The sequence below is a fragment of the Protopterus annectens genome, chromosome 3.part0 (genome assembly GCF_019279795.1).
Source record: "Protopterus annectens isolate FY-2018-M chromosome 3.part0, PAN1.0, whole genome shotgun sequence".
Lineage (NCBI taxonomy): Eukaryota > Metazoa > Chordata > Ceratodontiformes > Protopteridae > Protopterus > Protopterus annectens.
In genome coordinates, this window is record NC_056731.1 from 1,287,198,821 (window position 1) to 1,287,225,421 (window position 26,601).

Genomic DNA, 26,601 nt, shown 5'->3' on the forward strand with positions numbered 1-26,601 from the left:
GCCAGGGAAAAGGGACATCAATGTGTACTGATTTTTAAATTTTGCATCACTCATGCTTCTACAGATGTACAAGCAGATAGCTCATAAAAAAATTGTGCATTTGTCTAGTAATATTCAGAAATCTGCACACATCAAATTAGACCTTGAAAAAAGAAAGTGTGTGTCTACTTATGCTCCAACCTTCTGTCACAAAGTTTCAATGGAATTACTAGCAAGTCAGAAAGTCACTACACCAGGCTAGTATTCAAAAATCAGAATACAGTAAAACATGAAAGAAACAGAAATATCGATTCCACTACTGTTTGCCTGATTCAAATGCTTTCTACAGGTAGAAGCCATGGCATAAAATTGTTGTAGATGGCCAGGATTCACAATCAGTACAGAATAAAATATGAAATGAAAAAAACAAAAAACTCTGTTTACTAATGTTTTAAAAGTCTTGCATTACTGATGTGCTTTCTAGAGTAGCATCAACAGTCAGCCCAGGTCATAAAATGCCTGAAAGGCTACTTTCCTCAAGGGCTAAAATGCAGAGATTAAACTAATGAATGTCTCACAGTTGCCAGTACAACTGTAATTTGAGATGGAATTTGGCTAACACTTTTGAAACTTCCTTCAGACACTTTCCCCCCACCCCCCTCAGCCAAAGGTGAGCATGCTCAGAAAGGCAAACCTGAAATGTAAACAAAGGCTGAATCAAAACAAAACAAAAAAAAATTCCTGGGACTGTCCCTTTAAGATGGAAATGTTTCTTTCTGTATGATGAGGACATAACAAATCAATGGAGCCACGCACATACATCATAACTACAGAAGACTACAGTTTATATGATAATTTCCTACAAATGAATAATGGTAGCTTTGTTAAAAATGTTTACCACGGATAATCTAAAGGCAAATAAAATAATAATAATAACAGTAGTATAGAGAATTATGATCAGGTTTTCTGATCATAACCAGCTTATTATATGTTTAATGCATGGATACCAGGAAATTCACTGCAGGGGTGAAGCTCAAGAGGTGAGTCTTGACATCCATGTTGGGAACATATAACACAGGGTCATGGTAACAGACCCAATCATAATTTTTTGCACTGCACTGTGCTTTGCCTTCTGCGCTATGTACTTCTGTTATAAGAAAAAAAGAGTGCTGGTGCACAAATTGTTTTACTTGCTTTTAAAGCTGGTAAGCATTTAGCTAGCTGTGTCAGACAGACAACAGTGCAACACTAATGTCTGGCCATTGTTGACTGATTGTACTCTTCACTGATCACCAGAAAACTGAAAATTTTATGAGGAACAGGCAACAATATGAGGCAACATCAGGGAAATTATACAGCAGCCAGAAACAAAGTGCTCCTCTGTCATCAGGTGAAATAGCTTTAAAAGCTGTTTAGACCTGATCTTGTTTGTTAAGCATCCCTACGTGAAGTTAGGATCAGATTTCAAGCTAGGGAAGTGCTTAACAAATTTATCTTCTTCCTTATTTCACAGCATAATCACGGTGCTCCATACACTACAATAATGTTTATGACAAACAACAGAAATATGTCTAAATGTATTACATTTCCACTGTGGGGATTCCTACAAGGAATATTTAGTCCACATTTATTTGCAGTTTCTGTTGTGAGTGAAAGGCATATTATTATAAGCATGAGAGACACAAGGTATAAAGCACCACTAAATTTTTGATAGTCAAGAGAATGTAAATCAGACATCAGGAAATATACAATAACATAAACAATGTTTTTTGATTGATATGTTGATATCTCAATCAGGTACAAGTAAGTATATTCAATGGAGGTATAAGGTATGAACTGCAGCTTGCAATATCCAATGTGCCGACCTCTCCCTCAAAAACAAGACAACAATACAGTAATCTAGTAGCTACAATGAGGTTTATGATGGCAACAACAAATGTGCATAAGAAGAAAAATATTGTTGTGTAAGTACACTTATCATAACAGTACATGCTTGAATGATCACTGCTGCAGTAGCCTTAGCTATAAGGCAGGATGTAACAGCTGGCCAGCTTCCAAAGTTACAGGGCACCTCCCACGCACCCAAACCATTAATCAGCTCAAGGTGAGCTGATTAAACAGAGAAGTTTGTGCACCAAGCCCTTCACAGCTTTCATGCCAACAGGGAGATGGAGGCTGAGCCCTGAAAGAACAATGCTAGGAAAAAAAATGTGTCCACAGTCTGGCATAAACAAAGCACCAAAAAAACAAGGGGATGGAACGAGGAAGTGGCTACTGATGCAGTGATCATTCAAACCTCTGCTGTTGTGGTAAGTTTACTTAAACTACTGTACTATGTTCAACATATTGATCACTGTAGTGTTGCAGTACCATTAGCTATATGGATAGATTACCCTAACTTACTAAATTTGGGAGATGGAAGAGGAAGGGTCGAGGAACCCCTGAAAAGTGGTCCTAGTAAGTCTGATCTAAACCTAGAAAAGGAAGCAAACTTGTAATGCCTTGTAGACATAGGAACAGAGGACCAAGTTGTGGCTTCTAGACTCCAACCCTTTCCAAAAAGCCACAGATTATGCTAGGGCCCTGTTGGAGTGGGAATTGACCCTGCATGGAATAGTCGTATTGTGGTGAGTATAACAAAGGAAAATAGCCTGAGACAACCATTTGGAAATAGTCTGTTTTGACACAGGTTGTCCTTTCTTCTTAGCTTCACAGGAAATGAACAACTGATCTGAAGATCTGAAATATTTAGTGCCATCAAGATAGTCTGTGAATATTCAAGGTATGCAGTATCCTTTCCCCTCAGTGAAACAGTTTTCCATGTTAAGAAACTCAAGTCAGACAGATTACCTGGTTCAAATGTAGCAAGTGTTAGCTTCTCTAACATACAATTAAGATGCAAGGAGGGGATACAGTTTTTCTTGGATTCATTTTATGCAAAACCCTTTTCAAAAACACTTTTACATGAGGATGCATTGAGAAAGGAGGATTCATGGGCAGACATGCTGAAATGGCCAGTAAATTAACCTTGATGGAGGAAAAAGAAAGGTCATGCATAGTAACTCGCACAAATATTGTAAAACCAGAAAAACACTAGCACTGAACGGGTGCTGATTGTGTTGCTTGACACCAACTAGAAAACCTTTGCCATTTGCTAATACATACTTTTCTAGTAGCCTTTCATGCCTCCATTAATACATGCTACACATCCTTAGTAAACAGGTGCTTAAAGGGAACTGAAACTCTATCATCCAGGCAGCCAAATGTAGTTGACTTGGGTTGGTGGGGTAGCAAACACCCCTGCTCTTGTGTGAGTAGATCCATTCTGTGAGGAAGCTTGTGGTAGTTGCCCCTGGCCAGTTCCAAAAGAAGGGAGAACCATTGTTGCCAAGGCCAAAGGGAATCACCACAATGATCTTGGGGATTTCCATCTGAATCTTTAGAAGTACCTTGGGGATCAATGGAAAGGGTGGAAAAGCAACAGGAAAATTCCTGTCCAGTGCAATGAAAAGCCACCTATCTTCCAGGCTTTCTTGCATGGAGTCCTGGAGTAGAATCTTGCCAGCTGATTTTTCAGACAGGAGGCAAGCAGTCTACTTGAGGAATTTCCTACAGATGAATCATGTCTTTGAAGACCTCCCGATCTACCTTCCAATCATGAGGGCCTGCCACTGTCCTATTCAAACTGTCTGCCACAAAATTTGCTCTGACATAATGCAGGATGTTTGTAGAGTGAGACTGGGCTGTGAATCTATATCCCAAGCTAAAATGGCTAGTCTGCAAAGAGGACATGACCTGGTTCCACCTTGCTTGATGATGTATCACATGACTGTGGCATTGTCTGTAACAACCTGAAGAGGTCCAGGAGACCAAAGCTGATTGAGAGAGTTGAATGCCTTGATCAGGGCAAGCATCTCTTTTATACTTATGTCCTTGGTGTCTGTCATGATTGACTGCTTTGGATCAGAGACGGAGAAGGAGGATACCTGGATTAAAGGAAATTTTCTGTCTCTACTGAGTGATTTCTCTTCTGACTCCAGCACTGGTATTTTAAAAGACAAAGGATATTGGTGCTGGGACCAAAGACTCTTCAGATATGACTGCATCTTTCTCATATGACTGCATTTTTCTCATGTGGAGTCTTGCCAGGAGTATCATGAGAATCATAGATGCCATGAGACCCAAAATCCTGAGGTTTCTGTTGCAGTGATTGAAGTCTGAGTGGAAAACCCTAGAAACAGATTTAGATACATATTTTTCCTGACAAAGAAAAACTCTTTGAACTAAGGTATCTAGCTGACACCCGAGGAACACAATCCTACATAAAGAAGTTAAAAAATACTTTTGAATGTTCTCTTGAAATCCCATCTTGTGTAAGAGCTCTCTCCAAGCTCTCACCCAAGTGAGAGATTCCTGACACTTTGAAAAAGACTCTGCAAAGATAAGCAAGTTATCTAAATATGGAAAAACGAGGATACCCTGTAGCCTGCAATGAGCTATAACAGGAACTAGGCACTTTGTGAACACCACTCTCGGTGCAGTAGATAGTCCAACGGGTAAGGCAGACAACTGACAATGTGATCCAGACACATAAAACCTTAACAAACACCCAATGTCAAATGAACAGGGATGTGATGATAAGCATCGTTTAAATGTAGTGCTACAAGGCAACTTAAAATGAGGAAGAATGGTAACAGGCTGTGAAGTGACAAGATTTCGAACTTAGAAAGAAAGAAAGATCTATAACTGGTCTCCAAACATTTTCTTTCTTTGACACTAAAAACATCCTTGAATAAAAACCTTTCCAAACCTGGGAAGGAGGAACTAGTTCTATCACCTCCTCGGACAGCATGTGATGGAGAATGGGGGAAACGAAGGAGTCTGGTCTGGTGGATGAGGAATTATCCCCTGGAAAGTAGGGATTTCCTTCCACTGCTATCTGTAACCCTGATGAATGACCCATTTGTCTGAAACTATCTGTTGCCAAATAGAAAAGTGGAGATTCAGATGTTCTGGAAGGAAAAGGGACTGCTAGGGTGGGAGAAGGGGACAAGGTACCTTAAACAGTCATTCTGACTTGTTGGACTGTCCTTGGTTTTGGGGGATTTCTGAATTATTTTTGGAACCCCCTACCATTTCTTCTTAAACATCTGTTTACCTGCATTTTGTTGAGACTGTTTATTTTGCTGTTTTGCCAAAATTGGATGAGAGGTTAAAGAATCACTTTAAATAACTTTTAAACTGACAGGAAAAAGGTGTGTTCCCATTTAAAAGTAGTTACGTCTTGTGACAGACAGTTCATTAAAACACAAACTCCTAGCTTAAAAACAACTTTCCTAATCAGGAAAGTACAACAAACAATACATTTTTAATATGGACGTTTTTTTCTCCAAAGGGAAATTATCTGCCCAGCAATGGAACAGCAGAGGCCAACTCTGTCAAGCCTCGAAAGACTGCAAAGGAGTGATCTCTTCAAAAGTAGGAAAGCTTTGAAGGGCTTCATGCTCAAACATGTCTTTATAGTCACCTCAGCTTGAGTTTACTAATTGTTGCGGCATGTAGAAAGCACCCTGAAGGCATGTGGAAGGCATCCTTGCCAGGATATAACACATAGTTAAGGTTACTGAAGCAGTGATCAATGTGAACACCACAGCTTCACAAAACCAGATAAATTTTGCTGACTATGATCTTGTACTTGTAAACATTTTTAATAAAGAGAACAATCATTTATGTTTTATCAAGAGTTTGATATGTACATGTTTTTCACCTGAAGAACTTCCAAGTATACCTGGGTCTAATTGCATGAACTTTATAACAGAAGCAGATTTACTGGTGTAGAAAGAATTTTTTTTTTTACTGAATTTGTTTCCAATTACTCTCAGTGGTCAAGTAGCAAAAGAAAAATGCTTAATTATCTTACAACCTACATTTAATAGTCAATTTAATCTACAGAATGATGAATGGGGAGGCTTGGAATTCTTACTAGGATAAGGTTGTTGGAAGGTACATGTTTACCCTTCTTTAAGCTGGAGAGTTCCTTTGATAAGTGGTACTGAAGAATGCTAAAAATCAAGGTAGAACACAGAAATCTTTCCCTTTTCCTACAAAATGCATTCAACAGGTACAGCCAATACTTGGAATTTCACATCCTGTGATAACCTCTCAGAATTAATTCCTAATAACTACTGCTGGCACTGCAGCCATAGACACTGCACCAGTAGAATCAAAAAGAACACGTGAACACCTGTTTTATATGTGACTGTTATTATTTATTTATTTTTATTTATTTTACATTTGTTAACCGGGGGTGTCTGACTGAGCCGAAAAGGCCCTTTTTCAGCAGAGGCCTGGGGAGAAAAGCTCCACAAAGAAAAATTAGACAAATTTAGTTATTTAGACATGATCAGTATACACACAAATTACAGGAGACATGTTTTTACAGTGGTATGCAGCACATAAACAGTTACAGTGGAGAGAACAAAAGTACAGTTTTGTACCTACCATAAATGTAGATGTTCGAAGATCCACATTGCTGCAGTCCTAACACTTGGGTAGTCCGCTGTCCCTCGGTCGGCCCGAATATCAGAGTATAAGGCTGACGTCGGTCAAGGCGCATTTGACTGACATCAGAACGTCAGGGTACAAATGCGCATGACCGACGTCATATCCTCAGTCTTTTCTTGCCCCAGATGTCAGAAGACCCTAAAAAGAAAGGTCAAAACCCATAGACAACAACTAAACAACCAACCAGCCTAACACCAAAAATATGTACAATATATACAATATATACAATATACACAATATACCTCAGATGGATAACCCAACCCACACAACCACCTCAAACTACAGAGGGAAGGAGGGAGTAATTGGACTGCAGCAATGTGGATCTTGAACATCTACATTTATGGTAGGTACAAAACTGTACTATGTTCTTCATCTCACATTGCTGCAGTCCTAACACTTGGGTAGAATCCCAAAGCAGAGGTAAGGGAGGATGGCTAAACTATAATGAAGCAGGAGCTGCCAAAATGCCCTGCAACACAGCAGTGGCAAAACCAGCCCTGGATTTAGAGTACAGTGGAAGGTGGTACTGCCTAGAGAAGGTATGCACTGAACTCCAAGTGGCTGCCTCCAGAATATCCTTAGTTGCCACCCCCCCTCAAAAAAGCTGTTGAAGTGGCAGTAGCCCTAGTGGAATGAGGCCTAATCCCAGCTGGAATCTCTTTGCCATGATGGGAATAACAGAAAGCAATGCAAAATCCAATCCACTTAGAAATAGTTTGTTTTGACACGGGCTTGCCCTGAGAGCACAAAGCAAAAGAAACTAATAACTGCTGAGATTGTCTGAACCCTTTAGTTCTGTCCAAATAATATCGCAACTGCCTGTGTACATCTAAAGTGTGCAAAATCTTTTCCCCTTTATTTTGGGGATTTGCATAAAAAGTAGGCAAATAAATAGTTTGGTTTAAAGCCACACTAGAAACCACTTTAGGCATAAAGGAAGAATTAGTACGTAAAGATACCCTATCCTTATGGAAAATTAAGAAAGGCTCAACTGCCATAAGGGCCTGCAATTCAGAAACCCTTCTTGCAGAGGTAATGGCCAACAAAAAAGCAGTCTTCCATGACAAATATTTCAACTCAACAGTAGCTGCAGGCTCAAAAGGTTGTAGAGTGAGTTTCTCCAACACAAAATTGAGATCCCAAGCAGGAGTAGGAGCCCTTGGGGGTCTTATATTCTTTGCCCCTCTAAGAAATTGCTTGAACAAAGGATGAGAAAACAATGGTGGGTCACAGTCGTAGTGAGCTGAAATTGCTGCAGCATGAATCTTAATAGAAGAGAAGGACAAACCTTTGTCTAACAACTCAGTAAGATATTGAAGAGCCACACTTAAATCAGGCTCAGAAACATCCAAATCCTTAGCTGCACTCCAAAACAAAAATCTCTTCCATTTATCTGCGTACACTTTCCTTGTACTAGGCCTTCTAGCTTCCAAAATCACATTCAAAACTTGTTGTGGAAGTTGAGACCCTCTATGGTTTAAAACAGAATATGCCAGGCTGTTAGGTGAAGAGAGTGAAGTTTGACATTGAGCAAATGATTGTCCTCCTGGGACAACAGATGTGGAATCAAAGGCAAAGGCCATGGAGGCTTCCGTACTAGACTTCTCAGTAATGGGTACCAGTGCTGTCGAGGCCAATCTGGAGCTATCAAAATCATCCTTGGCTTGTCCTGTCTGACCTTCAGAAGTACCTTTGGGAGGAGAGGCAGAGGTGGAAAGGCATACACATGAAGATTTTTCCAACTGAAAGAAAGAGCATCCACTTTCCAAGCTGTGGGATGAAACCTCTTTGTGCAAAACTTTGGCAGCTGGTGGTTTAGTGGAGAAGCGAACAGATCTATGTCTGGAGTTCCCCAGGACACTGTCAATTTCTGAAATACATGAAGATCCAGTTTCCACTCGTGGGGATCCATGATTTGTCTGCTTAACACATCTGCTAAGGAGTTCTGTGCTCCCGGCAGAAACCTTGCCTGAAGACTTAGTTGTAAACTGAGAGCAGTGTCCCACAAAATCATTGCTTGCCTGCATAGAGGATAAGAATGTGTTCCCCCTTGCTTGTTGATGTACCACATGACAGTTGTGTTGTCTGTTAGAATCAACACCTGCCCTGGAAGAAGTAAATCCTTGAAAGCTATTAATGCAAACTGGACTGCTAACATCTCCTTCAAGTTGATATGTAGATGCTGTAGTCTGACAGGCCACTTGTCTTGTATCCACTTTCCGTTTAGATGAGCTTCCCAAGCTTTGTCCGAGGCATCTGTCGTTAAAATTTGACTCGCCTCTGGCGGGTCACAGAGAGTCCCTTGTTTAGGTGACATTCCTGAGCCCACCACAAAAATTCCTTTTGAATGCAAGGTATTATTTGAATGACAGTGTCCAGATCCTGGCAGTGCTGTGTCCATACATTTTGAGATACCATTGCAACTTCCTCATATGCAGTTTGGCATTGGGAAGCACCAGAATACAAGATGCCATGAACCCTAAGGCTTGAAGGACTGTCCTTGCAGTCAGCCCGGACTGAAGAGATAGATGATGGAAGTAAAGGGAAAGATTCTTTTGTTTGTCCGGGGTTAGAAAGGCCATCTGGGATGCTGTATTCAGTCTTACACCCAGAAAGCACATGTCTTGAGAGGGTACTAGACTGGACTTTATTTCGTTCACAGAATACCCCAGGCATCTTAGCACTGCTATCACATATTCCAAATGACGAAGAAGCTCGTCCTTCCTTGAGCCAGAATCAGGCAATCGTCCAAATAAGGATAGATTTGTATTCCTTTCAGCCTGAAGAAAGCTATCACTGGAGCCAGAACTTTCGTAAATACTCTGGGCAGTAGATAAGCCAAAGGGCAATGCAGAGAACTGATAGTGAGAAGTCCCAGTCCGAAAACGCAGATACTTCCTGCAACTTAGCCTGATAGGAACATGAAGGTAAGCCTCCTTGAGATCCAAAGTTACCATCCAGTGATCCTTGCCCAGCAGAGGTAAAAGCTGTTGTAACGTCAACATTTTGAACTTGGGAATGTCCAGATAAGTGTTGAGGATAGATAAATCCAAAATTGGTCTCCACGTGTTCCCCTTTTTGGTACAAGGAACAGGCGAGAATAAAATCCTAGGCCCCTTTCTGGCATAGGAACCGGCTGTATGGCCCCTATTTGGAGTAACAGAGAAATTTGCTTGTGAGCCTCTATTCTTTGTTGAGGAGGAATGTCTGGCATGCCTTTGAAAGGAGGCAAGGTATGGAAATAAAACCTGTAACCGTGATGTATGATATCCAATACCCATCTGTCTTGGGTAATCAAACTCCAATTTTCTTTGAAAAGTGCCAACCTTCCTCTCAAAGGTGCTGCCAGGCGAGAAGGTTCTGGCAGCTGAAAAGGTAGGTCATTGGGTCTGTTTACGAAAGGACTGACCCCTGCCCTCACCCGAAGACTGTGCAGGAGAACTCCCTGTTCTAGGCCTGAAAGAGCCCTGACCTCTGCCCCTGCCACGTCTAGATCTACCCCTAGACCCCCTAGACTGGGAATCATAAGAAGGATACGTCCACCCCTTAGTAGGCCAATTTCTACTAAACTTTGGAGGCTGAACCTGCAAAAAATCTTTAACAGTCTGCATAGACTTAGCCTTGTCTTCCATTTTCTTTAAAACTGCCTCAACAGGAGAACCAAACAAGACATCAGATTGCAAAGGGGCATCCAAAATCCTAGTTTTAACATGGTCAGATAAATTTTGATCCCTCAGCCAGGCATGCCTGCGAAGAACTGACCCAGTGGCAGCCACCCTAGATGAGGCCTGTACAGCATCAAAACCACATTGCAAAGAATGCTTACCCACCTGTTCAGAAACATGCACTAAATCTTGTAACTCTTTACAATCAATACCTTCCGCCAGAGCATCAACCTTAGATTTCAACTGTGAAAGGAGATAATTTTGATATTTCAACATGTGAAACTGGCAATTCAAAGCTCTCATGGCTAGAGTGGAAGAAGTATAAACTTTCTTTCCCCATCTATCCAAGGCCCTGGCCTCTTTATCTGCAGGAACCGGATTCTTGACAACAGAAGCCTTAACACCCTTAGGCCCCTGGCTAACAGTTTCTGGGTCTGCCCTAGGACTCTTAAAAGATACTTATGAGCTTCAGGCACCCTGTAATACCTATCTGGTTTAACAGGAGCAGGAGGCAAAGAATCAGGATTAAGAGAAGCCTCTGCAAACACATCTTCCACCACATTCAGAACAGGAGGTATAGCCAAAGGCCTATGCTGGGGTAAAACAAAAATTCCCTAAGCCTTTTCCTGGAATCAGAGAAGTCCTGACCTTCCCATTTAAAATGCTCTCTCATGGAGTGAAGGGTCTCTGAAAAAGAAAAATCCTCAGGAGGAGAAGCAGAAGGAGTAGAATCATCCACATCAGTATCAGAATAATGAGAATACTCCTGCAAGTCTTCAGCCGAAGACTCAGACACATCCGAAGCCTGCTCATAATCCCCCACACTGGTTCCATCCTAGGCCTCTTATCAGGAGGGGGCATAGAGCCTCTAATTAAAGTAATTAAATCTTCTGCCATTTTAAGCATGTGCTTCTTGGGCACAGAACCTGAAGAACTAGGAGTGACACCCACAGAAGCTAAACTAGACCTGCCTCTAGGAGAAGCCTTGGAAGCAGAAAGAGAGGGCCTAGACACCTTAGGAAGGGAGGGAGTACAGATATCTGAGAAGCCCCTACAGCCTGACCTGCCTCCTGGGAGGCCACATCCTGTAAAATCAAAGTTTCTCCCTGGGACTCCAGAGAGGCCTCCGTCGGAACCACCGGTTCCACTGACGCCTCTAAAGAACCGGCGTCCGGTTCGGACGACTCCTCTAACCTAGGTTTAACTGCCTTGTCCTTGCGCTTCTTTGAGGAAGCCCGGCCGGAGCATCCGGTGGCATATTGTAATTGCACCGCTTCCCAAAGACCAACCTGGCACAATCCAACCTTCGCTTTATAGTGCGTTTATTGAACCTAGCACAAAAGCGACACCCAACAACGTCGTGCTCAGGTCCCAAACAAGGTATACACAAATTATGGTAATCCCTATGCGGTATCTGTTTCCCACAAGAAATACAGTTATTCACTTTTTCTGACATCCGGTAAACTACTGAGGCAAGAAAAAACCAAAATATTCCCCAACGGGGTACTTAACCAACTCTGACTTCGGTCTGAAACTCCGAATTCGAAAAATTTCAGAACGCCGAACGGCACTTGCAACACTGCTTCTGCATCGGACCATGCGGCAAAAAAGACTGAGGATATGACGTCGGTCATGCGCATTTGTACCCTGACGTTCTGATGTCAGTCAAATGCGCCTTGACCGACGTCAGCCTTATACTCTGATATTCGGGCCGACCGAGGGACAGCGGACTACCCAAGTGTTAGGACTGCAGCAATGTGAGATGAAGAACATCAAAAAAAATATATTAATTTTAAAAATAAAGGTAATTAATAGATTTGTGGTGTACAGCTGAAATTTGGAACATAGGTAGAATACATACATAGTACACAGGTACAGTACATACATTGTAGATTAGCCAGTGTTTGTGAGTAAGATTGAAAACTATTATCAAGTGATCTAGATTTTGTATGTATGTGTTATCCGCTTTCACTAGCCTGGGGAGCAATCATGGCACTGCCAACTTTCCTTGAGATGTTGCCTGATGAGGTCTTTAAAGGAGGCTTTGGATGATGTGTTTTGAATGCTTGGAGGGACAGAGTTCCATTTTTTAGCCACTGAACTACTATATAGTGCATCTCCAAAGCTATTGTAGCTGTTGGTGACTTCTAGTAGTAGTTTGCTTGATGATCTAAGAGGCCTTTTGGCTGAGTGATGTTGTACTAGGTTTTTGAGGGCAGGACACTTATTGGGGAGGTAATAGATAGAATGACAGAGGCAGAGCTGATTGTAGGTTAGGAGGTTGGGCAGTTCAAGCCAGTGGAGCTGTCTCAAAGCAGTACAATGATGAGTTCTATATGAGCAATTTGCAGCAAAGCGGGCAATTCTGTTATAGCAGGCTTCCATTTTGCTTAGTTCAGTTTTGTTGTGATTAGTTAGAATGGGAGATGCATAGAGTAGGGTGGATAGAAGTTGGGAGCGAGCAATGGCTGATCTTGTGTTGTTGGTAAGAAATGGTTTGATACGGTAGAGCGACCCCAGTTTGGCATGTACTTTTTTAATAGTTAAGTTGAGATGACTATCAAATTTTAGGTGGGAGTCTATGGTTATTCCCAATAGCTTAGCCTGTGTCACTGGAGCAATTGGAGTAGCATTAGTGGAGTAGATAGTGAATTGACTGTTAGTGTTTTTGTTAGAACTGGTTATAATCATAAGCTGAGTTTTCTTTGGATTGAGGATAAGTTGGGCTTTGGTAAGGTAGTTTGCAACGTCAGAGAATGCTAGTTGAGTTGTTTGCAGGAGGGTGGGAATGTTTTGTGCAGCACAGATTAAGGTAGTGTCATCTGCATACTGAATTATAGATGCATGCTGTGTGGAGGTATGGAGGTCATTTGGGAAGACTGTGAATAGTAGTGGTCCTAAAATAGAACCCTGTGGGATCACTATACTTATGGGCAGCTGAGGAGAGAGAGAATTTTCCCATTTCACAGCTTGGTACCTGTCAGTTAAGTAGCTTTGGAACCAGGTAAGAGTGGAATTTGATAGATGATATTGGTTTAGTTTGTTTAGCAGGATTTGGTGTGAGACTGTGTCAAATGCTTTGGACATATCCAAAAAAAGAGTTGACACTTGTAGGCCTTCATTTCTGAGACGGTTTACTGTGTCTGTGAAGCAGAGGAGGGCTGTAGTGGTACTAGGGCAGGTCTGAAACCATGCTGAGCAGGTGACAGGATGTTGCTGTCTAGGAGATAGTTTAGCATCTGGGTATGGATGCATTTTTCTAGGATTTTGGCCAGGGGGGAGAGTAAAGCAATGGGTCTGTAGTTATTAAGTTCAGTGGAGGTCCCGCCTTTATGTATGGGTGTAACATAGGATATTTTCCAGAGTTTGGGCACATAATTTTCAACAATTGATCTGTTTATGAGAGTGGAGACTGGGATAGCAATAGCATCTGCTGTGAGTTTCAAGAAATAGCTGGGGAGTAGGTCGGCTGCTGTTGATGAGGTTTTTGTTTGGGGAGCATGCTTTTGGTTGAAGTGGGGGAAACTGTTTTGAGGGTAAAGCTTGTTTTTGTGTTTTTTGTGTTGGGGGGGGATAGTGAGGAAGGAACTGTCCTGTGATACTAAGGATAGAATTGAGTTCACAAAGTGGGAGTTGAATTGTGTTTCGATGGGAACTTTAGTGTCAGGGTGGTTGGTTTGGGGTAGCCTTTTGGGTGGATTTTAGTAGCGGTTTACATTTTTCCAAAATTTTTGGGTTGTGTTGGTATATAGGTTGTAATGTTGTGTAGTAGGATTTTTTGTCCAGCCTAATGCATTTTTTTGCACGGTTGCGCAGTTCTTGGTACTTAGTTAGGCTTTGTATTTCTTTGTTTTTTTGATAGTAAAGCCAGGCAGTGTCTCTGGACTTGAGGATTTGTTTGGTTTCTTTACTGAGCCAGGGGTTTGTAGAGGTACTAACCTTGATTTTGTGCAATGGAGCGACAGTGTCTAGGTGTTGTAGAAATGTTTTGCTGAAATATGCTACAGCCTGGTCAAGTGGGAGGGTTTTTAGGGGGGTCCAGTCACAGTTACAGAGTGAAGTGTTGAGGACCTCAGGAGAGAATTTTTTTCTGTTTCTAGTGGATATGTAGTTAGTGGTTTTGCATATGCTTGTTCTACTTCGTATAAAGTATATTATGTTGTGGTCACTTAAGGTGTCTGGGAGACTGCCTGTGTGAGGGTACAATGTGGGGTTGTTAGTTAGGACCCAGTCAAGGATGGATTCCCTTTTAGATTTTTTATCACATCTAGTTGGAATTTGGACTAGCTGCTGGTAGCCATGGAGATTTATTAGATTACTTGGTGGTTCTGATATACAGATGAACCAATCTAGGTTGAAGTCCCCCAGAATAAGGGTTTCTTGTGAGTATGTGGAAGAACACCAGGATAAGAAGTCTTCAAGGCTAGCAGGTGTATTACCAGGTGGAATATAGATCACAATTGTGGTGATGACCTTTTTAGGGTGAAGTTGAAGTTGTGAAATAAGTATGTCCCAATTATTGGGGGAGGGGTAGGAGTTTGGTAATTGACAGACAGTTAAGTTTGACTTGTACAGTAAGGCAGTTCCACCCCCTTTACAAAGTGGTCTGTCTTGTCTAATGATATTGTAACCGGTAGGGAGAACTTCTGAGTTAGCTATGTTTTTATTTAGCCAGGTTTCTGTTAAAGCAACTATGTCTGGGGAGTAGTGTGCTATTGTGGCCTGGAGTTCAGGTATTTTATTTTTGATACTTCTAATATTAATATTTAGCATTAAAAGATGGTTGGTTTTGCTTCTGTTGTTGATTTGCCCAGGGATGAAGAAAGTGGGGATGTTATGTTCTGACATTTGTGTTGGAGCAGTTTGAGTTGGACAGGATGGATTTGGGCCTGGGTTGGGGTGGATATCCCCACTTATGGTGAGCCTGGAGTTAAAATAGTTATACAGATGTTGGAGTTTGGTGAGGAGTGTGAGAAAGTATTGTGTTTTTTTGGAGTAGGAATGAGAGCATATGTGATTAGTCCTGAATTGGTCCATTATGTAGTTCTTGAATAACTGTGGGCAGATATTATTATAATGCGTGGTGTCTGTATACGAGAGTGCATAATGCAGTGTTGTGCTACTAAGTTTAGGATAAGTTTAAGATTAGCTGCTGTATCTCATCTTTTTCCTCTGATACTTTTCTTAAAATGCTCCTAATGACTCAGAAGTATACTCAGTCATGTAAATTAGTTGGCAAGGTACTAAGTAAGTTCTAATGTCTGAAGTATCACAGCTGAACACTTTTTTCCTCAAGACTGTACTGCAACAACCTCCCTTTACTTTCAAAGATGAGTTACAGGATGCCTAATCAGAAAATGCTGAGGGCAAGACCAAACTTGCTGGAGCATTTTTCAGGAAGTAATAGTAATCTGAGCTGAACTTAATGTATGTATAGTTAAGATCTTCTCTGTGGTATCCCCGAAGTCTCAAAACAACCCACTAAAGTGTAGTGGGTCTAAAAACAAAATAGTGTAAGAAACTTCTCTGTGTGGAAGATTTTCAGTCCATATATTTCTAGTTAATCACTGTATATTAATCAGATCAGACAATAGTACTAGAAGTAGCGAACGTAAACTCGTCAAGTCAAAAAGTAATAATAGAAAATATATAATTCTGCAGCATTACTAAGTATTCGAAAGTAATCCAAGCAAGGCAGGCAGTCTGTTTCCAGTTGAAAATCCTTTATTAAGTACACATACAAGCGATCCAAGTAAAACAAAAATAGAGTAATAATTTCCTCACAAGCTTTCTAAATATATATATATATACTTTAACAATACTAATTATAAAATTGAATTATATAGGTTTTTAGGGTTCTTGTACACAGACCTGGAGAAGTCTAGAAGGACGAAAGCGATCTTTGTTAACAATAGGTTATGAAAATAGAAACTGATTTTTACATGCAAAATGTATATGTATATATTTATATATAATTTTTGATCGCAAAATGAACTAAGGTTGATATATTTCCAGCCATGTAGTATATTGCCTTGTATAAAATCACAGACTTAATAATTTGGTTAAATAAGATGTACCATTAAAGTACATTAGGGCTATATATTACTATGACAGCTACTAGGTAGGGCAGGACCAGCTCGAATGTCACACTGATGGGGGAAGGGATGTGAATTTAACATGTGTACCAATAACACTTTGTTTTACAGCACAATAAACCACTCCCATGCCTGATAAAAAGTATATATATATATATATATATATATATATATATATATATATATACATATATATATATTTAGAAAGCTTGTGAGGAAATTATTACTCTATTTTTGTTTTACTTGGATCGCTTGTCTGTGTACTTAATAAAGGATTCTCGACTGGAAACAGACTGCCTGCCTTGCTTGGATTACTTTCGAATACTTAGTAATGCTGTAGAATTATATATTTTCTATTATTACTTTTTGACTTGATGAGTTTACGTTCGCTACTTCTACCATTGTCTGATCTGATTAATATACAGTGATTAAATAGAAATATATGGAGTGAAAATCTTCCACGCAGAGAAGTTTCTTACACTGTATAGTTAAGATCTTCAGATCTATGAACTGGGATCTGCATAACTGGTGCACACTATCACTGTGTAATAAATCTTCAAAAGTCATATTACATAGTTTTAATCCTGCCCACAGAATTTGCAGCTTCAAGCGTTTCTAAATGCTGTTTCTAGGAGAAGTTATTTCTGTGGAAGGTTAGTGGGGTGTCCAACCTTTTGGCTTGCTGGGGCCGCATTGAGTGAACAGAAATGGTCTTGGGGCCGCATATAAAATATATCATATTGTTAACTCTTTCGTTGCTCCGGAAGACCACAGTCGACCTCCTGGCTGTACTGTAGGTGCATTTGAACAATGAATAAACGTAATAAATGCATAATATTTGCCTAGAAATTCTAATTCTCATTCTAATTCTAATTCTCTAATCTAACAGTTAACTCTAACATCTTAGTTAATATATATATATATATATATAGATATATATATATATATTTTTTTACAAATAAACAAATATTCACTACAGCACTAGCATTTCTCACTGGGAAAACCATTCCAGCAGTCCAACTACGTAAAATGTCAACATCAGCAGTCCTACAATATGATAATCCACAAAAATAAACCAACAAATTTGCAATAAAGTAAATAATTCACATTACTGACTTAATACAACAATTCTGAATAAGCTACAAGAGGGTCTCACCCAAACAAATAACTGGTGCAGAAATATGGCCTCAAGCTAAATGTCAAAAAATGCATCATCATCCCCTTTGAGGAGAGTGATGTCCTCACAAATTATCACATTAATAACAATGTTGTAAGCACGCAGTAAGTCGTATGGTACTTGGGCACCCAGGTTGATAGAAACCTGGCTTTTGACTACCACGTTGTCTCCGTTGTAAGGAAAGCTTTTTACATGGCCCACTTCATTAGTAAGGGTACCTCATTCGGGGACAAGGAGGTCATAACATCCCTGTATTCTTCCTTTACAAGAGCCATTATTGAGTGCAATGCCCCTTTTGGCATGTGCCTCAGCAAAACACCCTGCCAAAAGAAAGACTACAACCATTTCTGACAAAAAAAGGTCAAAGGACTAAGTTCACTTAGTTATCCAAACAGACTAAAAAGCTTCTTGCTTTCCTCTGTCTCTCACTGGCCCCTATAAATGTCATCATTGGCTTGCTTTCCAGGCTAAGAAAGATCCTGCCTTAAGAGACTTTCTCTACCTCAGAAATACTGGTTATACTTAAAACGCTCACTACAAAGACCACAGCCTTCACTGCAACATAAACAAGCCACTTTTTTATGGACAGGTTCTTGACACAAAAACCTTCAACTTCTGTAAAAAGCTCCTCTCATTATCAAACAATGTAGTTCAGCAACACGATGGCTGGATGGATAGCCATAAATGTAGTCCTTGGTTAAGTAGCATAGCCTTCATCAAACTAGATGGAAAATCCACATACTAACCTTTCCCAGCTGGATGGCTAAGATCTAATATTGGTTACTCAAGTCTAGTTGCCCAAGAAGAGGGGCATGTTTAACTAAGAATTCCATTTGCAAAATTATATTCAGTATACATATTAAATCTCTCTCTATTACACACACACACACACACACACACACACACACACACACACACACACACACACACACACACACACACACACACACACAAAAGCCCCTACTTGTAAAATAGGCAACCTCAGTAATCACATGACACCCACTCACTGAATGAAATTGTCTGGAAGTCAAAATATCTGAAAAAAAATCATAATAGAGGTGGATTCATCCATGTAATTTCCCACCACCAAAAGGACCATCAATAAATCAACAAACAACTGCTCAGCAAAAAGTAAATCAACAAGAAAACCATAAACTATAATGCTACATACTGGTGTAAACATATAACTTGTGTCAATCCCCAGGTTAATCCATACCAAAAGATTGTTTCAGAGCTTCAGCTATGTACAAACAGCTTTCTCCTAAAAACTTTACTCATTGATATTTGCCTTGCTGTAATTATAACTGCAAAAAAAAAAATGTTTTTAAGTTTATTCTGTACCTCAATGATTCTCACTGTTGCGAAATGTAATCTCTGCCATATTGTATGAGTACTACATCCATAATTTGCTGCCTCTCTCTCTCATGTATTGTATTATATTGTTTGTGTTATTTTTGGAGCTTTTCTCCCCGGGCCTCCGCTGAAAATGGACCTGTGTCCAGTCGGACTTTCCTGGTAAACAAATGTAAAATAAAATAAAATAAATAAAAATAAACTTCCCTCCAATCTAAAGCCAATTGACATTCAAACATTTTAATTTGTGCAATAGTTACTCACAGATTGACAGTTTACTGAGCTGTAATGCTGACCTTCGCTTTTGAAAAAAACAAATTCCCAGACTTTGTCAATAGCTCAAAGTGTAGAGAGGATTATTTATTTATTTTTGGAAAACATCTTTAAAACTGTTAAACTGATTACACACCCAGAAACACAGAAAAGTTATTGTGATTATGTAAACCACAGACTGCTCCAAGAAATCAAAGTCACATTAGCACTCTATGCTTATGTCCGAACAGATGAATCATACCTGTCAATTCCAAAAGAAGTAAAGTAGCTTAATAAGAAGGTTATTTGCAAGGTTACATGGCAGTTTATATTGGAAATAAGCAGAGATATTAAAAAGGCTCTGCTTTTCATAATTATGCCGAAAAGTCTTCCAAGGTAAATACAACTTCTGATTTAGTATGGAACCATACCTCTCAACCTTAGAGCAAGAAATCTGGACAAAGCGAAAAATAAAAGTGGGACACAGGCCCAAAAATAGTTATGCATCACAGACACCATTGAAACAACTGTAGCTGCAAACATTATACATCACTTATAATCTTTCTATCCCATCATTGTCAGTTAAGCATTATATGGCTCATTCAGTCCTGCCTTCTTCTGCAGCAACGAAAACCATGCTTTGAAATGACAAATGCATTAAAAATAATAAATAAAACACATTGCATCAACATCCTGCAACTTCCTACCTGCAAGCAACCACAGAGCTTTCACTGAAACTAGGGCTACTTGTTTCCCCAGAATGACAGCTCTCCCTAATTAAGTCTAATGATATACAATCTACCAGTATCTGGACTACCTGAAATAAATTAAATTATGGCCTGTAAACTGAAAGTATACTTTGTTTAATTAAACTATATTTCTAAGCCCACTTACTATATTTTTTCACTAACATCCCAATATCCATTTCCAGGTCACTTTACAAGACATTGGTAGTGGTAGACTTGGCATCCTTCAGAACCCCACAGGCCCACGCTAATACATTGTCCATTAAATGTAAGTATCCATCCACTGTAAATGGGAAGAAGCTATGTCTTAAAAAAATCTACTTCTGGCATGCGTACCCAAGTATTAGGTTTTGAAACAAAGAAACATATTCTCCACAGTCCGTAAGTCTCTGTCTGTAATAATCATCTACTGTTGCAGCACTCCCAACACATAAGCACTCACATACACACTAAAATCCCCAACATTTAAAAAATGACATTGTGCCCACTTGATTTGCCAGTATTGATGATCCGCCAAAGCTATGCTTACTGTTGCCCAATCTACCACTGCTTAGAACCCACCAATGAAAAAACAGTACTAGGTGCTTTTTTGTTTGTCTGAAAAAACAATACAACTTTATATACTGCAGTCCCACATAGTCAGTCCACTACTGACCTATTAACCGTAGGCTGCTGTCTCATTCTTACTCCCTGGAACTGCATTACCTTGGATGACTACTTTTATTTCCTAAGCAAAAGACACAAACTGGAAGATGAGGCAAAAATCCAGACATTCTTTGAAAATCCATGCAGTTAAGAGGCATGAGTTCATGTTCAATACAACACTCTCCCTGTCAGGAAAAGCCGCAATTTAATGAAAGTGTACTCTTAATGTATGATGTATTTGTGAGCTAACTTGTTTCTGTTCAGTAGGTAGACTGATCATTGTTAGCCTCTTTGTGCATGCGTCTCTCTCAGTCATGCAACCATATACACACATACACACACACACTCTTTTTCTACTTTCATGCACACAATTCTGCTTTCATGCATGCACTCACTCACTCCATACTTACCTATTAACACATGTAATTGCTGTCCCTTTCAAAGGCAACAGCGGCAAATCCATACACTAGTCCCTCTTCAGCAAGAACACACACACACACACACACACACACACACACACACACACACACACACACAGACTGTTTGTTCGGCGCAAAATAATGGCGTAAACACACTGAACCTTTTTTGGCTCAAAAACAAAACTAGAAGGGTGCTTTGGCGCATGTGCACACCGACATTAGCATTACAGGTCACGGGAGCGAAAAACACAAAACAAAAAAAGTGTTTTGGGGCATGCATGCATCGATGTTGCAGTTAGAGGTTGAGGGCCGCATGGAAAAGCTCTGAGGGCCGCATGCGGCCCCCGGGCCGCAGGTTGGACACGTCTATATGTTATTATTAATTTATTTAATAAAAAATGTCAAAAAGGAAATGCAGAAGACTTGGTTAAGCAACCCTTGCTGTGAAGGTTAATCCTATTCCTCCGGCTTAGAGGAAACAGAAGGGCAACTCCCATCTATCATTTGTCATACTTATCACATCTCAAGCAACATCACCATCATAATCATCATCTTCACCATAATCTCACTATTCATTGTCTTCATAACATCAATCTTCATCATCATTAACATCATTACATTTTCACTATCTTCATCATCGTCCTGTCATCTTAAATTCCATTTTCATAATCTTCATTGTATCATCAGCTTCATCTTCATTGCATCTCAACTTTATTGTCATCATCACATCATCAATATCTTCATTATCATCACCTTAATCACAAGTTCATAATTTTCATCTTCATCTTCACCGCATCTTCATTAACACTGTTATCTTCACATTCACTACATCTTTGCAATCTTCATCTCTATTTCCAAAATCATCATAATCCACATATTCATCTCATCTGTATCATTTTCATCTTCATCAAATCTCCATAACAATCATCTCCAACAACATCATCTTTTTCATCACATCTTAACAGTCATCATCTATGCAACTTAAGGACTTTCCTGAAAAAAGATTTTACTGCCAAGCACCTATCAGTAGATGCAGAACAAAGAGCAACGTGTTGTACGGCGAGAATTTGACTCTCTTTACAAATAACGGTTCCCTAGCAGAAGTGTGGGACCTGATCCTGTGAGTCCTGACTCTTTAAAAATAACCCACAATTCAGATAAATAACAAATTCCAAAACTTGTTACATTTTAAAGCAGTTTTGCAGGGTGCTTTCACCTTCCAATGAGAAGATCTACATCTTAAAGAAGGGTTTTTTAATCTGCTGTGGGATCTACACAGCAATTATTTTGCATTGAAGAATTCATCTGAAAAAAATACTATTCACTGGAGAACATGCTAGGATCAAACGGATGCAAATCTTGCAAACAGACACTTTACTCACAAAACCCGAAACATGAATCTGCAGAAGAATGCAGATTGTTTTTTCTTTCTTTTAATCTGTACATTTGAGTGTATCTGTTTTACTTTTTTCTGACATATTTTTCAAAATTTTGTACCTCAGAGTGACAGATATATGCAGTCAAACTAAGGAAATCGCACTTCTTTCACATGAAGCGGATAATGTTCACACTCTACAAAAAGATTTTAATACGTGAAATCAAACGCCAGCTTAACAATTTCAGAATTACAAGCATAAAGATACAAGTGATATGAAAACCATTAAAATGCATTCACTAAGTGCAGTTGATAAACTCATTGTGGTACATCCAGCAAACTGGTTATGCTCCAAAAAAATGGCAAAAGGATAAGCTTACTATGGACCTCTCCGAAATGCAAAACAATTTTTGCAATATGTGGAGCTTACTAATTATGGTCCAAAACTGGCAGAAACACAGCACTGTTCTGCATCTCTCTTTCTGCAAGTGATGTTTCATCTTCAATTGCTTTAGCTACCACAGTTAAATTCACTATATATTAAACTAACATCCAGTAGGCAAAAAATCCCTCAGGAATTTTAGGCTCGATTGTGACAATAACTACAAACACAAACTGTAAACGATAAGAAAGCATCACTTCACATACTGTATACAGCTATCATAACATTGTTGAATACACAGCTATCATGATACTCCTGAATATAATGAAGGTACATCAAAAATGCATAAAAAAGAGTACTTACACAACAAAATAATAATGCAGAGAAGAATTGCTATGATGGCTCCTGTTCCTAGTCCTGCAGCCACAATCCTCTCAACGTCTGTACAGTCTCCATTCTGATCACATTGGCATACTTTGACTCGCAAGACAGAAGTATTATATATTGGAGGATTACCAGAATCGAATATTTTAATTGGAATATCATAGATACCTGTGTCTAGGTGACCAACAGTAAGTCTTAGCTGAGCGTAATCTCCTAGGAAATAAATGTATAGTTAGTGAGACACTCTTCAGATATGTAACCAGATAAAGCACACCCATTCACACTTCTCAGAAACAGATACTACTGACCTATCAAAGCCACTTCTTGTAGTTTTGTTTTCCTTTTGAAAAACTGAACATATTATAATGAAAAAAATATACTGCAATCAAAGGAGACACACGTTACAACTAAAAAGTATCTATTAATAATGATTCCCACTTGGTAGTTGATCCCAGCCCTACTAAATTAGGTTTTGGAGATAATAATACAAAATTATTATGAGTCTTTATCCACTAAGTCACTTTTTGTTAAAGAATTACGGATTGCTGCTAAACTAAGCAACCATCTAAACAGATCATACTGTAGTAGAAGGGTCTACTTTACATGATCGACATTTCAGAAAGTCGACTTTCATATGGCCGAGACCATATGATCAACTTTCAGAATGCTGACTATGTAAAGTAAACATAAACACATAACAAACACTTACCTTACACTGTTAGCAGGGGGGCTCTGCCCCCCCCCCCGCGTAACTTAAATATACCAACTCCAAGATCGCACTACAGTGCGGAAGTGAGAAATTTTCCCATTCCACACTGTGTGGAGATAGCGGTTCCCCATGGTCGGCTTTTCAAAAGTCGATCATATGGTCTCGGCCATATGAAAGTCAACTTTATGAAAAGTTGACCATGTGAAGGGGACCCGTAGACAGGTCTACTTTACATGGTCGACATTTCAGAAAGTCGACTTTCATATGGCCGAGACCATATGATCAACTTTCAGAATGCTGACTATGTAAAGTAAACATAAACACACAACAAACACTTATCTTAAACTGTTAGCAAGGGGGGCTATGCCCCCCGGCACCCCCCGTGGGGGGCTCTACACCTCCTGTAACTTAAATATACCAACTCTGAGATCGCACTACAGTGCGGAAGTGGGAAATTTTTCCATTCTGCATTGTGCGGAGATAGCGGTTCTTCATGGCCGGCTTTTCAAAAGTCGATCATATGGTCTTGGCCATATGAAAGTCGACTTTATGAAAAGTCGACCATGTGAGGGGGACCCTAGTAGACACACTAAAAACATCTAAGTAAAAAAAATGTTCAGTAATGCTTAAAGAACAAACATCACATTATTAGTAAAGTATGCTATGCAAGTTTGATAAAAACAGAACCCTTCAAAGTGCGCCTTCATGTCAAAAAGTCACTTGCATTCAGTCTCTGACTCCAGATTATCTTCTTTGAATATAAAGCTTGTGTCCCTTTTTGCAAACAATTATATAATTGTCTTTGGTTAGAGAAAGAGACATTTTTGTTGCAAAAATATATTGTTAACTCTGCAAGCAATAATGCCTGACAGGGTGGGGGTTACTAGGGAAATAATGGACCATTCAGGGGTGCCCTCCACTTCTGGAAGGTCCACTATTTCTCCAATTACATCTACCCTGGAGAGTATTACTGTACTTAGAAAATTAGTTATCTGTTAAATTGGTTTGTGTCATTTTATCTTATTAGTATATACATAATTGTTATATATTTGTTGTAAAATAGGTCCTCCTACTAATGTTTTGTAGTTGCTGAAAGATGCAATTGTTGATGGAGGATGTATTTTACGTACAAAATATACATATATACATTATGTAAGTAGTTAATGTCTACACACACACACACACACACACACACACACACATACACACACACACACACACGTTACATAAATATACAAACACACAGAGATAAAGAGGCAGTCAGTCAGTTTTACATATATGCATAAATTCAGATAAGCGAGCAAGTCTGTGCACACACATACACACACACACGCGCGCGCGCGCGCACACACACACATACACACTCGCGTGCACGTGCGCACAGCAATACAGGCAGACTCGAATACATATACACAGAAACACACTCACAAACATCCACACAGCAATTACAGTCACTTTCTTGACTGTCTACACCTTAGGTGTCTTACATTGCAAATGATTAAAAAATACAATACACAATAATGCGTCTCCTCCCCCAAGCCTACACAGCTCTCAACAGTCATTGATTTTGCAGAATGTCCCTGGTTTTGCGTCTTATTTTTGCTCTGTGCGTTGAGAAATGTTTGCTTTTCTGGTAAATCTCTGAGGACTGCAGATGGTCAATGAATACCAACGTGACACTAGATCTATTAAAATTTTGAATGAATTAACATAATATTTAAAAACTGTCCCCAATTTGTAATCCCACTGTTGTTGTCTTTATACAGAATTCTTGAGCAAAAAATGTTGAAAGTATGTGCATTCTCAATTTCTCTTTCTGTGGCTCTCAGTCTCAAACACACACACACACACACACACACACACACACACACACACACACACACACACACACACACACACACACACACACACACAAACACATCTACATTATCTTTAATATTTCTTCCCATGGTCACTAATCATGACTTTGTAAGAAGTATTAGCAACAGTAAAGCAAAACTGCAAGTTAATGTAACTGCTGCATTTACTTTTTTCACTTGTCTCACTTCTTCTAATTCTTCTTTTATATACTTATCTCTTATGCTCACTAAGCTGCCACATTTAGGAAGATTAAAAAACATGGTGGCAGTTTCATTTTTTTCTTCTCAGTTTGTGCTTCACAGTGGCTTAATATGCTGCCATGAAGCTTTGGACTAGTTACTGGGCTTTCCTCGTACACTAATACCCTGCTGGAGAACATCTGTTCTCCAGTAAGTTATCAAACATGGGTTCCACCCATTTTCTAAAAGTGAGTAAAAGAAATGCAAATCCTCAGGTGACTCAATTATGCATTAAAGGGTACAGGTACATAAGAATCCACTGCAACAGTGACGCTCTAGTAGAATCACTGTTGCAAAAGGATTCCTGACATGTTGGTATTAGATGCAGGCAGATATCCTTCTGATTGCCACCACTCTCCAACGAGTGCTATGGTTGTCAGGTGTGAGGCACCTCCTTCCCATCTCAGAAAAGTATGCTTTTATCCTGAGTAAAAAGGAAGTCAATCCATGACTTAGGTTTCTTTTTTTTTCCTGCCAGTGAAGGTGAAAAGACTATGCCCTTCAAGGAGAAGAGCCTTTAGTCATTAAAGGTACCAGGAAGTAACATCATCTGACACAAGTTCTTCCAGCTTCTCCACCTCTAAGGTATCACAGTAATAAGCATGCTAATGGAGAATGTGGACATGGAGGGAAGTTAAACCTGCATCAGTGATCCTATTCAGATGCTTATTGTTATGTTGAACTTTCATAGAAAGTACAGTTTTGTACCTACCCTAAATGTAGATGTTCGAGTGTACACCCTGCTGCAGTCATCACA

At 39.6% G+C, this 26,601-nt stretch overlaps 1 protein-coding gene across 1 annotated transcript in view; it reads right to left on the reverse strand.

Moving 5' to 3' along the window:
- The window catches only part of CDH2 (cadherin 2), a 1,080,070-nt gene that overhangs the window by 33,057 nt on the left and 1,020,412 nt on the right, over window positions 1-26,601 (reverse strand). Inside the window, exon 13 of the mRNA XM_044065441.1 lies at window positions 23,016-23,249. Within this exon, the coding sequence (XP_043921376.1) occupies window positions 23,016-23,249 (234 nt within the window). The remainder of the gene's footprint in view (window positions 1-23,015; window positions 23,250-26,601) is intronic.